This window comes from Tachysurus fulvidraco, chromosome 1, assembly GCF_022655615.1.
Source record: "Tachysurus fulvidraco isolate hzauxx_2018 chromosome 1, HZAU_PFXX_2.0, whole genome shotgun sequence".
Lineage (NCBI taxonomy): Eukaryota > Metazoa > Chordata > Actinopteri > Siluriformes > Bagridae > Tachysurus > Tachysurus fulvidraco.
The window spans coordinates 41,387,337-41,402,751 of NC_062518.1; the positions used below are offsets into that span (position 1 = coordinate 41,387,337).

General features: G+C 36.9%; 1 protein-coding gene across 1 annotated transcript; it reads left to right on the forward strand.

Moving 5' to 3' along the window:
- Positions 1-7,073: 7,073 nt before the first annotated feature.
- LOC113645037 (high affinity immunoglobulin gamma Fc receptor I-like) lies at positions 7,074-11,169 on the forward strand. Its single transcript, XM_047819037.1, has 5 exons — positions 7,074-7,140; positions 7,551-7,817; positions 9,628-9,873; positions 10,347-10,454; positions 10,546-11,169. Exons 1-5 carry the CDS (start codon positions 7,122-7,124, stop codon positions 10,602-10,604), a joined length of 699 nt encoding a protein of 232 aa, XP_047674993.1. The 5' UTR covers positions 7,074-7,121; the 3' UTR covers positions 10,605-11,169.
- The last annotated feature ends 4,246 nt before the right edge of the window (positions 11,170-15,415 follow it).

A 15,415-nucleotide genomic window follows, 5' to 3' on the forward strand; every position in this document is an offset into this window, starting at 1 on the left:
ACATGAAAGTGAAGTGACATACAGCTAAGTACGGTGACCCATACTCAGAATTTGTTCTCTGCATTTTACCCATCCAAAGTACACACACACAGCAGTGAACACACACACACACACACCGTGAACACAAACCCGGAGCAGTGGGCAGCCATTTATGCTGCAGCACCCGGGGAGCAGTTGGGGGTGTGTGAATTTCTCAAGGGCACCTCAGTCGTGGCCGGCCCGAGACTCGAACCCACAACCTTAGGTTTAGGAGTCAAACTCTCTAACCATTAGGCCACGACTTCCCCATAACCTGGGTTATCTCACTGTCTCCATCTTACTGCATTCCTCTCGCTGTAATAACAAGAGGATAAATACACAAAGCGCTCTGAATTTCTAGTTGAAATTCTTTCATTAAAGTCTGTACTCTATCAGATTATCTCACAAAGCCCAATTAATCATGTATATTTTCTAGAAAATGAGCACTCAGAAATGAACAACTTTAATAAAAGAAACAAACAAAAAAAGATTTAACATTTTAAGCATGTATCAATTGACCAATAACTGTTTATTTATTACAACATCCTTATGTATTTTTAACTGGGCTGGAAATAGAAGAATCGGCTACACTAGTAAAATAACATAATATTAAGAAAAGATGCAGGTCTAGTTATTGTTTTTCTAAGATCAGTAACATCACAGAGACAGAAAAATGCTTTACATTTTATAACTGATTAGTGCAGTAAAGATTACTTATTGCTGAACTGTGTGTTTCTTGTGTGATTCTTGAATGATTCCTTTCATGATTTTCAACCTTCACTACTGTGATTTTACAGTAAACAGTCAAATGAAAGAAAGAAAAAAAGGACATTAATGTGTGTAATATGGTTCAGAATTTGAGACAGTTTATAAAAGATGAGAGAAATAAATTCACTGAGGCAATTCAGTGACGTTTATATATCAGTTCAATTTTTATTTTTAAACAATTTTTTTGCATATAAACAATGAGGAACCTTTACAAATAAACACTGTAACTAATTGCTTAATTAGTTGCAGAGATTAAATTAAACTGATTATGTTGTAAAAGTGAATCAAATACAGCTCTTTATCATTTTATATCAACAGGAAAACCCAAACCGACTGTGATTGTGACTCCTCAGAGCTCCGTCTACACTGGAGACACTGTTACTCTGAGCTGTAATCTGGTGTCCACTGGATGGAAGTTTCTCTGGTACAAAGATCAGAAACAGAATCCCCTGTCCCCTGAAGGCTCAGACACCAACACACTCACTGTGAGAGTCTCTAATGAAGGACAAGTAAATTACTACTGTAAAGCATGCAGAGGAAAGTACTATGACTACTACAACACAGAGATGAGTAAACCAGCCACAATTACAGTGACAGGTGTGTCATATTTTCTACTTTTACACTACAGCTTTAATGTTAGGAAAACAATGAAAACCTAATTATTTTTTTTATTTTAATAATTGTTTGTAACAATATATCTATATAATAAATTTACTTGATTCTGAATATGTTTACATGTTTGTGACCTTTCTATAGCAAGACCAAAGCCTGAAGTGAAAGTACAGCCAGATGACCATGACATTGTGTTTACTGGAGAAACTGTCACTTTCTCATGTGAGATAAAGACTGGAGGATCCTGGGAGTATCACTGGTTCAGGGATAATAAGGAACTCGGAGATGTTAACGGAATGAAAAACTACATAATCAGTGGTGTAGAAGAGTTTCATAAAGGAGTTTACACATGTAAAGGAACACAGTCATCAGACCCACAATACACAGAGACTAGTGATGCTATTACACTGACTGTATCAGGTGAGTGTGTTTTATGTCACATATTGTCTGTTTCTGTAACATTGTGGGGGTCTTTCAGACAAACCCGCGGCCACCAACACGCCTCTTTATTGGCTGTCGGTCACGTAGCTGCAATTAGCGCAACTCGTGACACGTGTTCACGTCACTATTTAAGAGCCCGAGGTTCGGCGTGCGGACAGAGTGTGTGTCAGAGTAGAGCGGTGATACGTATCGGAGCGTGTAGCGCTATAACAGCTTATACAAGGCTGCACCTCTCTCGCATTCAACGTGAGACTCACGCAACTGACCCAAATCTCACGCTCTCACGCCACTCCCCCATATTCTCACGCCACACCCCCATATTCTCACACCACACCCCCATATTCTCACGCCACACCCCCATATTCTCACGCAGACTCGTGCAGCAGTGGGGAAAAAAATCGCTTCGCATGATCTCGCAAAGCAACACGCAGAGAGACCAGACAGACAGTATAGTGAGTTTTTTGTGACAATTGTGAGGAAAATACACAATTTATTCCCATAAACTGTGTAGTCAGCCGTTCTCCCTCCCATCTGCACCGTGTGAATTGTGAACGCAGGCAGGTCAGTGAGTTACAGGGAGCTCCGTGTATCCGTCCAGTTTAGGCTAGTAACTAATAGGCCTATGCTGTTATATAGTTTATATAGAATTAAGTTAGCATTAGCAGAGTTCTGTTTTGCAGCACTGAGCAGTTATTTTAAACAATCATGTCCAGATATTTGACTGGTGGCCATCCAAATCAATTATTAAGACTGCAAAATCAGGGGCCTATTGCACAAAACTAGGATAAGGGATTAAGCCGGGATATCTTGGGGCCAGTTGTTCAAAAAATTTAATCTGGATCAAAATGATCTGGATTTGGAAATCCCATTTTTTTCTATCCAGGATCAGGTAATCCGTCTTACTTTTACGCTGGTTTTTGAAAGCAACATTGGATCACCCTGATCCAGATACACCATTTTCAGGATTACCAAATCCGGATTACCTGTGCTCTAATTGGGACAACATATCACAACGTGGGCTACCAGCTATGTAAAGAACAGGTAGAAGAGCCAACATGGGGTCACTGTAAGAGTTTTTTATTTTGAGACAAAACACAAAAATAACAAACATCCACTTCCTTTCATTATTTCTTTTATGAACCCTCATCTGAGTCATAAAAAATAAATATACATTAACAAATATATTGTGGATATTTTGAAAACGTCTTAAAAAAATAATAAAATGGCTAAATGTCTAATAGTTAACAAAGTAAAGAATGTTCCGGGTTCTTTTTCATCTGAGGACGAGAGACTAGCATTTCCAAGCTCTGCTTTTAGGAGGCAGATCTTCAATAATAGGGTTTAATAATAGTATTTCAATAATAGGGCTGAGATCCAGAATGAATGTTTCCTCTGAATTACGAGGAACTGGCTCACTTTCCTCTACAATTGTAGGCTCACCATCCCCTACAACACCTTGCTTTAGAGTTCTCACCTCTAATAATGTCCAGAATCACATCTGTGTATTCACATTTCTTAAAAGGTTTGTTGCCTGTTTGGGTGTTTTTTGCTTCAGCAAGGTCCTTTGTTGTTCTGGCCCTCAGATTCTTCCATCTAAATTTCACTTGCTCCAAGGTCCTCTTCTGGCCAGACCCCATTGCATTCACATTCTGGGTGATTTCAACCCAAATGTCTTTCTTCCTTTTGTTAGTCACCATTCCACCTGCATCAGAGCTTCCTACTATTGAGGCATAATGGCACTTAACACCCTCCAGCAGTGCATGGGTTTCTGCAACATTGAAATTAGGTCCTTTTGAGTCCATGGTTCCACCTCATCTGTTGCAGTGAACATAGTATTTATAGGCCTTGGGCATGATTGATTTAATTGAACACAAGCCACAGCACGTCAGCCAATTGGTGTGTGGGTATTTGACAGCCATCTTATATTCAGCCTTTCTCAGAGGACTTAGAGAGAGGCACTGACATGGCAAGTATTGTCCATCGCTACCACCGTTTTTGGTGGAAGAGGATACCGTCAAAGGGTGTATGTTGAGCGTGCACAACCACTGGAGCAATACACCACTGAAGAACTGTATGCTCGCTTTCGCTTTGGGAAAGCCGATATTAAGAACATTGCAGAACTTGTCAGGCCAAAACTTCAACGGAGAAACCGAAGGAGTCACAGTCTATCTGTGGAAGAACAGGTCCTCATTGGTCTGCGCTTCTATGCATCTGGGACTTTCTACCAAGTAGTTAGTGACAATATAGGAGTGGACAAATCAACTGTGAGTGATGTAGTGAATGCTGTGTCAATTGCATTGGCCAGCCTGGTCAATCAGTTTGTTTCACTTCAAAAGGATGTCCAGACCAAGCACAAGTTTTTTCTTTTGGGGAACATGCCCAATACTATTGGGGTTATTGACTGCACTCATGTGCATATCCAAGCACCTCATCAGAGGGATTGGGAGTACATCAACCCAAAGGGGAGGCTCAGCATCAACATCCAACTTGTGGGCGATGCTGACCTCATCATCACAAACTGTGTCGTGAAGTGGCCTGGGTCTGTTCATGATGCACGTATCCTGAGAGAGAGTGCTTTATACAGAGAGCTCCAAACCAACCGACCAGATGGTATAATATTAGGAGACAGTGTCTATCCACTCCTACCATGACTGATGACTCCTTTTCTTGCCGCAACCACACCTGCGCAGGCACGCTTCAACACTGCTCATTGCAAAACAAGATGTGCAATTGCGCGTTTAAATGGAGTTCTGAAGAGACGCGTTGCATGCCTTAACTACTTGCGAGTGGAACCACAGGGAGCTTGCAACATAATACTAGCGTGTATTGTCCTGCACAACATCGCTACCAGGCGCAATGTCCCTCTCTGTGATGATGTTTATGATGCACCTGAGCCTGTTGAAGAATCAGACCAAACTCTGGCATTCTGTCCGAATGAGGGACTGACTGGACGTATAGTAAGGGATGCAATTGTTAGACATTATTTTTGACCGGCTCATGTCTGATGATTGTTTCTTTGAAATTAATATACGGTGATGAATGACAGAAAAATGGAATATATTATTTTTGTTTGTTATAGAAATCTGTTTGGAAGATTATTTCATATTTCACTATTTTTACTTTACTATACTGAATAGCTTAATTGGTAGCCTATGTCTACTATATCTACTTTACAACGGTTACACAAGTCAAGTGCAAAATATAAATAAAAGTATATACATTAAATGATACAAATGTATTTTTTGACCAATTTTATAGTTTTACTACATTTTCTTCCTGGAATCCACCTTGAAATCCTACCCCCTGTTGGGATCAGGATAATCCTGTTTTTTTGGATCAAAGTCCTACTGACAAGTTTTGAACAACACAAACTAAAGGTTTGATCCAGATTAAAACTAGGATCGGATTTCGTAATCATTTACAGTTTCCCATAGACTATAAGGCTATATGTAAAATGATAGAATATTAGGGCCACAGAGGAAAAAAAAAGAAAATTCAGACTTCGAGAATGAAGTCATAATATTGTAACCCGTTGTTTTAGAGGACAGTTGTTAAAATGACAGCGGTGGGGCATTTCGTGGAATTGTTCTTCAGTATGTTTTCACACACAAGTACATACTTAATCTTTTGGCACATCAGCATCACATTGTCATAAGTATCAGGACTGTAAAAAGAATATGCATCTTTTCCGCAGAAAGAAACAGTCTCATAAATTTATGACTTTTTCCTTCTTCCTCAGCGTGGCCCTAATACTCTGTCGTATAACATACACATTCCATATAAATGTAAAAACATAAAGTGTAACATTATGTTCCTTTATTGAATAAGGATAAAACAAAGCAGGTAAACCATCAGCTACTTTCCAAACTGAAGTCATACAGTTACTCTACAAGATGGAAAGCACAGAATCAAAGCATATTATACAACAAAATGATAAATACACATTCAAAGGTATATAATAATACATATATAATACACCCCACATGTCTGCACACTGAAATAAATGCAGGACAAATCCATACACATCAACTGTACTCTGAGGGCCCTCTCCTTCCTCAGGCAGGCCACATTGTGGAGGACAGCACAAGCGACAGTAATGTCACATGCCCTCACAGGGCTGACTATACTAATGAGCGTAGTAATAATGTAAGGATTTGCTAATTTTATTTAACCTCCTCGTATGCCTCCATGAGGATTTGTTCCTCCGACAGGGAACAGTACGCTGCTCTAGTTGCCATGGTGAATCAGTGAATCTGTGATCGTTGGCGGGTCTGTTTGAGTGAGCCGTGAGCACGCACATATATCCAGGTTTCAGCGCTGTGAGAAGTATCAGAGCGGTATAATAAGCACTAAGAGGTCAAAATGAAGAAGATTTTGATTGAGTTTCAGAGCAGTAACCTGTATTTTTCCGTGGAGAAAGGAGTTAACACTTCTGTGCTCATCCCCGGATGTTTATTCTGTACCTGCCTGCTGTAGCAGTAGAGATAAAGTCCCACGAACGAACCCCGCTTTGGACTTTCACCATCATCACAAGCATTTCACATTCCCTTATTATTTTTTGGGTCATATATATATATATATATATATATATATATATATATATATATATATCTCATGTATATGATTGAATTGTTTACACTCTTAAAAAGTGTTTCTAAGAGTGTAAACAACAGCTTTGTCTGTACAGTGTTGTTGTTGCCCCCACAACAGTGAGCCATGAAGTCAGTATTTTTATATTTATTATAACTATAGCATTTTTGGGCTACAAATAAAAGAAACACATCATGTAGTTACAAACTATTTCTACAATGTTTGCTGTTTCCCTCTTTAATAAAAGATTATTTTAACAAGGCTACACTAATAACATAACAGTAGTAAAAGATGTGGGCCTAGTTATTATTCTGCTGAGCAAACATGATTTCAACGTGTAGAGTTGATTAGTGCAGTAAAGATTGCATTATTTCTGTTTCATTTCTAACAGAAAAACCTAAACCTGAACTCACATCAGACCTTAAAGGTGCTGCACTGACAGGAAACTCAGTGATTCTGTCCTGTACACTGACACCACAGTCTGCTGGATGGAAGTTTTACTGGATCAAACCCACACAGAGCTCTGAGACTGAGACTGAAACACACCAGTACATCATCAGTTCAGTTAGAGTCTCTGATGGAGGTCAGTACAGGTGTAGAGCTGGAAGAGGAAACCCAGTCTACTACACAGACTACAGTGATGAACTCTGGGTAAATGTTACTGGTGAGTAAGAGATCACACTGGACACAACATGTTAACAGTAAAGCTGGGTAGTTAAACACAGTAAGATATATTTACGCTGCTACAGACAGAGACCAAATACATTTACCTCAAAAGCACCAAAGTGTTGTAGTGTTGCTCAAGTGGTGAAGAGTGAAGAGGAAGAAGTTTTCATATTGAACCACTGAGTGTGAAAAACTGCAGAGATTAGAGTATCAGTGTGTGAACTGATGATGATGAGTGTGGGTTTGTTTTTACTGATTTAGCTTTGGTACAATGCAACACTACAGTCAAAAAAAATGTAAAAACCCTCAATTCTATGCAGTAAATTGTCATTACATCTTTTAGGCTATATGTAAAGTTTAATATTTTAACCTACGTTTCTTTCTTTTTAATAATAAATGTTAATATAATAGTGACCTATAATGAAATCTAATAATATTAATATAATTATTAACAGGTGAATCTTCTCCAGTGTCTCTGATCATCAGACCGAGCAGAACTCAACACTTTACTGCTGACTCTCTCTCACTGAGCTGTGGGGACCAGAGTGACTCTACTGGATGGACAGTGAGAGGATACACACAAAGTGAGACATCGTCCGATTGTTCATCAGTTTCAGGATCTACATGTAACATCAGCTCCCTCTCTACATCACACACTGGAGTTTACTGGTGTCAGTCTGTATCTGGAGGACGCAGTAATTCTGTTAACATCACAGTGCACAGTGAGTCATTTCATCAGTTCTCATCAATAATATTTAATACACAAAACCAAATCATTTAGAAAAATCGACTCAAGTACTGTAAACAATTGAATTTATGGCTTACTTGTAATAATATCACAAGAAATGTTTATCATCTTGTGATTGACAGAAGCGCAGTAAAAACTCTAAAATAAAATTTCCAGACAATTTTCAATAAATTTCAGATGTTTACTTAACATTTCTTACTTTAAATGAACAAACTGTGTTGGATGCTTCAGCTCATTTAGTTCTCTGTTTCTTGCTGTCTGAGTCACACTGTCATAGTTAACTGCATGGTTATGTATATTTATAAGCTGAGTAAATGAGGAACACTTTAACATACTGTATGAGCTACATTTATAAATAACTATTAAGTTTCTGTCATGTTCATCTGAAGCTCTAAACCTATTTTCCTGACTTTTTTATAATGACATAACTACTCAATAAAGTTGAGTATATCTCAAACTACAAGGTGTATTTGAATAAGCTAACAATTGAGATTGCTGCAGACATATAAGTATATCTAAAAAATATATATAAAGTAAGTATATCTATTAGCAGATCAGAGTGACAGAAGCTGGAACACAAAAAAAGTCAAAACAAATTCTGTCTGATAAATATTTCAATTTAAAGGAGAATAGCCCCATCTAAACCTTCACATTAAAGCCTACATTCTCCAGAAATCAATTGTATAACTTCTTACCTCTAACTACAGAACACAGTGCACATGACTGTATGCCAGTCTGAGCCACTTCCCCTCTATAGAGCTAAAAGCCAGCGCTTCCTGCTTACAAAACAGCTCTAAAATGACAAAATAAACTGCACAATAGACCCATCCTTACATACCTGACAGCTGTCTGAAGGTCATCGTGTATTTGGTTCAGTTTATCTTGAGGGGGGTGAAAAGTTTTAGCATGATTTTCTGGATTTGAAAACACACCTCTTGTGTTTTTTAAGCCCAGCTGTTTTCTGTTCCACACGATTTCAGCATTTTAAAAGCCAAAATAAAGCAAGAAAATCCTTTGGACAGTTGAGTTGGTGCATTTAAATGTCCAGGGGATTTAACTTTTCCGAACTTTGAAGAGCAATAACTCGACTTTTTGACAGAATTTCTCGAAGTTTGACCTCTTTATAGAAAGACAAAAGAGGTAAATTAAGTCGTATGAGGTTAATGTGTGACAGACAGGGGAGCATGCAGACCTGAATGACAGCAGTATCAGCTGCAAGACCTTGATATTTTCCATAAGCTGATTTACTGATCACACACCTGTTTCTATCAGTTCATTTGTTGATTCCACATAATATTTGACTTGTTAAAAATAAGCCCTGAATCCATCAATAAAATAGAATTCTGGAAAAGGGGGTAAGTGAATAATAGTAGGTCAGAATTATCAATATTATGGAAATTCATATTGATCAACATTCTTCATTAGCCTGATTTTCTCAGAATATTCAACTTTCCCTCTTTCTGGTTGAACAAGATGAAAAGCTTTTGGGGTAATATTTAAAAAAAAATAAATAAATAACTACATGTATCTTTCCAGGTAATAGATAAAATAAATATACCAATGCAGTGACAAGGAAATGCACAGTTTAGTGTCCTTTTTTCTAAGAATATAAAATACCCTGTCGTGTTTTCTGCTCCATGTAAAATGGCATGTTAGACAACAATCCATGGAAATCTCACAGAGGAAATCAATGTGTTTACCAAATCTTATAAAGGCATGCATGTTACAGTAATAATGTAGAATTGCAAACTTCATATTCAGTGTTTTCTTTCTGTTTCCTGCAGATGGTGACGTGATCCTGGACAGTCCTGTCCATCCTGTGACTGAGGGACAACCTCTGATTTTACGCTGTTTAAATCGCTCAAAGCTCTCAGAGTCTCGTGTTTATTTTTATAAAAATGATTCCATCCTCCAGAAGCAGACAACAGGAGAGATGATCATCAGTAGTGTCTCAAAGTCAGATGAAGGTTTCTACCACTGTAAACACTCAGAGAGAGGAGAGTCACCGAAAAGCTGGGTTTCAGTCAGAAGTGAGAAATATTTGGAGTCAGTTGTCTGTTATTGCATTTTAAAAATATTGATGAAGACTTGTTTCACCTTTAGCAGCTTGACTGCAAGTAAAGAAAAAAAAGTTAAGAATTTAATTTTGATGATAAGGTGTAGAATAAGCATGACACCAATTTTGAGTGAAATAAGCACAAGTTATAGTTTATTTAAAGTAATACAGAACAGAGAATCATGCTGAGTGATTACTAAAGATTTACTAAGGCTTGTATTTCAAGCATGAACACTTTATTTATGAGCGCTCTACAGTCAACAAACTGTCTATATGCTGTGACTAACCTGCCAGGTTCCAGATAAAAGAGCAAATATTAACAGTCCTAATGTTCAGTTAAATGTTAGAGAAATGGCTGTATGTTGATAAAGAAAGTAACATCTTAAGTTGTATACATTTTTGTCATGTACGTCCAATACATTAATGCTTTATATATGATTTTTATAGATGGAAAAGCTCCAACATCTGTACTGAAGCTCCTCAGCAGTGTAGCAACAGCCTCCCTGTATGTGCTGGTGACCATCATTCTGGCAGTGAAATGTTACAGAGCTCGAGGTAAGAACAGTGTTCTTCATTAGACATAAAATTAAACCCTAACATTATATAAGAGGCTAATTGGTAGTGTTCATAATTATGTATTTTTCAGCTGAACCCGATGAGGACAACAGACCATACAGAGTGATAGAAGCTGAAACGTCTTTCTGAGTCTCAGGTTATAACATTATCTAAAACGTCCGTCTTTTAAATAACAGCAGGTTCCAGTGCAACAGAGAACACATACATACATGTCATGATGTAGTAATGACTGGTTGTGAGGCTTTAATTTCTCTAAAAGTGTTAAGGATTTTTTATTGAGTGATTTCATTACTTGATATACTGTATTTTTACCGTTTTTTTCTAGCTATGTGGTATAGTTTGTTTTAATTGAATAATAATTTTAAGAATATAGACAGCATTTACACAATGTAGCATTTATATAATTGAATAAAGCTCCCCCCCCCCCCCATTTTTAAGTACTGTAAATACTTGGGCAAAAGAGTTTTGTTAAAAGATTTTTTGAATGTGACTGAATTTTGATTCAGTGTTTTACCTCATTTTGTTTTTGCCTGCATCTGTTTTTGTTGATCACCTTACACTTTCCTGTTTGTTGACTTTGATTCCATATTAAGTTTTGTACATTTTGCTTGAGCTGTTCCTAATAAACCGACCACTGCAACTTGCATCCTCTCTGACTCTGCCTTCTTATGTGGCACAAATAATTTGTGATTGTTATAATAAATGAATAACTAAATAAATTATTCTTGCTGTACAATGTATATACAGTGGTGTGAAAGTGTTGACCCCTTCCATTTTTTATTTGCACATTTGTAACACTTTAAAGTTTCAGATCATCAAACATATTTAAATATTAAATATAAGAAACACATTTAATCGTTTTCTTTTTTTTTTTTTAATCTGAATGTAATGTTTTTAAGTGAAATCTAAACCCAAATGGCTCTTTGTGAAAAAGTGCTTGCCACTAAAACTAATAACTGGTTGGGCCGCCCTTAGCAGCAAGAACTGCAATCAAGCTTTTGCGATAACTTGCAATGAGTCTGTTACAGCGCTGTGGAGGAATTTTTGTCCACTCCTCTTTGCAGAATTGTTGTAATTCAGCCACATTGGAGGGATTTCGAGCATGAACTGCCTTTTTAAGGCCATGCCTCAGCATCTCAATAGGATTCAGTTCAGGACTTTGACTAGGCCACTCCAATCTTCATTTTGTTTTTCTTTAACCATTCAGAGGTGGACTTGATGGTGTGTTTTGGATCATTGACCTGCTGTAAAACCAAATTTTGCTTCAGCTTTAGGTATATGAGCAGAGAACAAGAGTCCAGGAAGTGAAAATATACAAAAACTTCTTTTTGACAGAGTCTTCCCTATTACAGATTTAAATACATGGTGTATGCACTATGTAGAAAAACATGAAGCAGGGTATTTTGCACAGTTATAGCTCACAATCTGTATATATGAAGTGCAAACCTGATGACATACAGTCTACTTAAGGGATAAACCTCTCTTTGTTACATTTGCAAAATGCTCAATATATCTAGATGAACAAAAATATGATAAAACTGAGGGCATATAACGAGATTATTTGTTATCATTACTGTGATTAGACAATAAACTTCCGACCAAGAGCTTGAATCGTGTCTAATTTTAAATGTTTTTAGTTTTTACTCCCCTCCCCGCGCAGCGTCGCGCCGCCAACCCCCAAATCGCATCACACTCCACACGTGAAAGTGGGAGACAGGAGAGCAAGCTGTGCCGTCAACGTGACCGTGGCAGCCAATTCTTCTGTTATACAATTTGGCTACCTAAACCACAAAAAAAAATGCATCCAAAAGAAAACATACAGCAGATCGAAAATAAAATGCAAAAACAGGGTTTCCTTCCACGTTGCACAATAAAACTACACAATAACGTTACCAACATGTAAATTAAAAATATATAATAATTATTATATAATAATTTGCCTACTAAGCAAGACTTAATGCTTGGATCTGTATGATACATTTTCCCTCTCCTGTTATTCACATTCATTTAAGACAAAATGGACTGTCTAGATTGAACATCTGGCCCCTTGAGATATTAATTTAATCTGGATTAAAATGATCCGGATTTGGAAATCCCATTTTTTCCTATTCAGGATCAGGTAATCCGTCTTATTTTAACGGCGGTTTTTCAAAGCAACATTGGATTGGATCACCCTGATCCACATACACCGTTTTCAGGATTACCAAATCCAGATTACCTGTGCTCTAAATGGGACAACACATCACAACATGGGCTACCAGCTATGTAAAGAACAGGTAGAAGAGCCAACATGGGGTCACTGTAAGAGTTTTTTATTTTGAGACAAAACCCAAAAATAAAAAACATCCACTTCCATTCATAATTTCTTTTATGACCCCTCATCCGAGTCATAAAAAATAAATATACATTAACAAATACATTGTGGATATTTTGAAAACGTCTTAAAAAATAAAATGGCTAAATGTCCAATAGTTAACAAAAGAAAGAATGTTCAGGGTTCTTTTTCATCTGAGGATGTGAGACCTGAAGATCTGAAGTTTTGTTTTTAAGTTTTGCTTCAATAATTCAATTCAAGTTTATTTGTATAGCGCTTTTTACAATAGACATTGTCTCAAAGCAGCTTTACAGAACAAAAACATAGAGCAGAAGGTAAACATAATTAATGATTAAGGAAATAACGAATAATAAAAGAAATAAGAATTAACAGAATAAAAATTCTAGATTATTATTAGATATATATAGTATTTAGTGTGTTTCATTTTTCTCGGTACCTGTTGATATATTTAATTATAAATAGAACCCACACTCAAGGTAAAGAAGAGACGAATTGATTAGGCTTAATATTGTTAGATATTTATTTAAAAGAGCTCAGGTTAGCCACCCCATATTAGCCGGTAACGCTAGGGGCGCTACACTGAGAAACATCCTGTCTGTATCTGATGCTGAGAAGCTAGTACATGCCTTCATGACCTCTAGACTGGACTATTGTAATGCATTTACTAGGTGGTTGTCCTGCATCTTTAATAAATAGGTTACAGTTATTCCAAAATGCAGCTGCCAGAGTTCTCACTAGGACAAGAAAGTATGACCATATAACCCCAATTTTATCATCTCTACACTGGCTACCTGTTAAGTTTAGAATTGACTACAAACTGCTGCTACTTACGTACAAGGCTCTTAATGGTTTAGCTCCCATGTATCTAACTAGTCTTCTAACACGTTACAATCCTTCACGCTCTCTGAGATCACAAAACTCAGGACTTCTGGTAGTTCCCAGAATATCTAAGTCTACTAAAGGTGGTAGAGCGTTTTCTTATCTAGCTCCCAAACTTTGGAATAGTCTTCCTGATAGTGTTTGGGGCTCAGACACACTTTCCCAGTTTAAATGTAGATTAAAAACTCACCTCTTTAGTCAGGCGTACACGCGCACATAATACATCCCATAAAGTTATGAATGAAAAAAATTATAATGAAAATCCCTATACATCTACAGATCTACCAGCTCCAGTTGGACTCTATAATACCAAGTGGAGATCTGAACTCCATGTGATCCTTACACCAATTCAACACTTATTTGACTGTATATTTGTAATCTCACCCCCAGTGCCACCCATATGAGGATGGGTTCCCCTTTGAGTCCGGTTCCTCTCAAGGTTTCTTCCTTTACCAATTTAAGGGAGTTTTTCATTGCCACTGCTGCCTGAGTCACCTCAGACTTGCTCATTGGGGATAAATACATACATACATACATACATACATACATACACACACACTGTGAACTATATCTTAATTTTTTATTATATTAATTCTTTTTTCTCCTTATGTTTAACTTCTGTTCTATGTTTTATGAAATACAGACAGAACACAATTTACACAATATGAACAGTTTACTGAAGTGTGGTCAAATAAAATATTGTGCAGATTGCGTTCAAAAATCAAGGTCAAGTTTAAATGAAAAATATCAATAACATATCCAATTATTACTCAAACTTGTCACAAAATAAATAATAAAAGCCGGCAAAAGTAAATGAAAACTGTACTCAGTCGTGCACCCATCATCATGTGACACAAACTTAATAAAACTTAAACAAAATATCAGTTCTTTTTAAATCATTTTTAACAGCATATGTATATTATTTAACTAAAAAAAACAATTAACAAATAATTAATTATTTTTAATTACGGTTATCTTATACAGGTATCACGTGGCTCATTACTGGCCAATGAATTTTAACTTACACAACATTCAATTGGACAACTATTTATATGGAACATAAACAATTGGTTTTTGCATAAATGCATAAATCTAAAACAAACACCCATAACTTTATCTGGGTTACATCAGCTTGGCAATATTTCTAAGGTGGAAGAAGGCTGTTTTTGTAGTATGGGCGATATGATTTTCAAAAGACAGGTTGCTGTCTAGTATAAAACCAAAGTCTTTCACTGTTGAGTTACTAGTAACAGTACATCCCTCTAAGTGAAAGTTAAATTGTGAAAGTTTCTGTGTACAGGTTTTTGGGCCTATAAGTAGTATTTCTGTCTTATCAGAGTTTCACAACAGAAAATTACAACTCATCCAGTCTTTTATCTCTCTAAGGCATTGAGTTAATTTGGACACTTTGGCTATTTCATCTGGTTTTGATGAGATATATAACTGTGTATCGTCAGCATAGCAGTTGAAACTAATCCCATGTCTTCTAAAAATGGCCCCTAATGGAAGCATGTATATCAAGAAAAGCAGAGGTCCTAGAACTGATCCTTGAGGGACCCCATGGTTAACTGGTAATAAACTGGAGGATTCACCATTTAATTCTACAAAATGGTATCGATCAGACAGGTACTGTTAAAGTTAAAGTTACAAATGTGCTGTGATGGTGCCTGAAACCTGACTGAAACTCTTTAAAGATATTGTTCTCCTGTAAGAAGGAGCTCAGTTG

Excerpts from the sequence above, each read along its gene's own strand:
- LOC113645037 (XM_047819037.1), top strand. Across the intron at positions 9,874-10,346 it reads AAGCTGGGTTTCAGTCAGAA|ATGGAAAAGCTCCAACATCT; the intron begins GTGAGAAATATT and ends TGATTTTTATAG. Across the intron at positions 10,455-10,545 it reads GAAATGTTACAGAGCTCGAG|CTGAACCCGATGAGGACAAC; the intron begins GTAAGAACAGTG and ends TGTATTTTTCAG.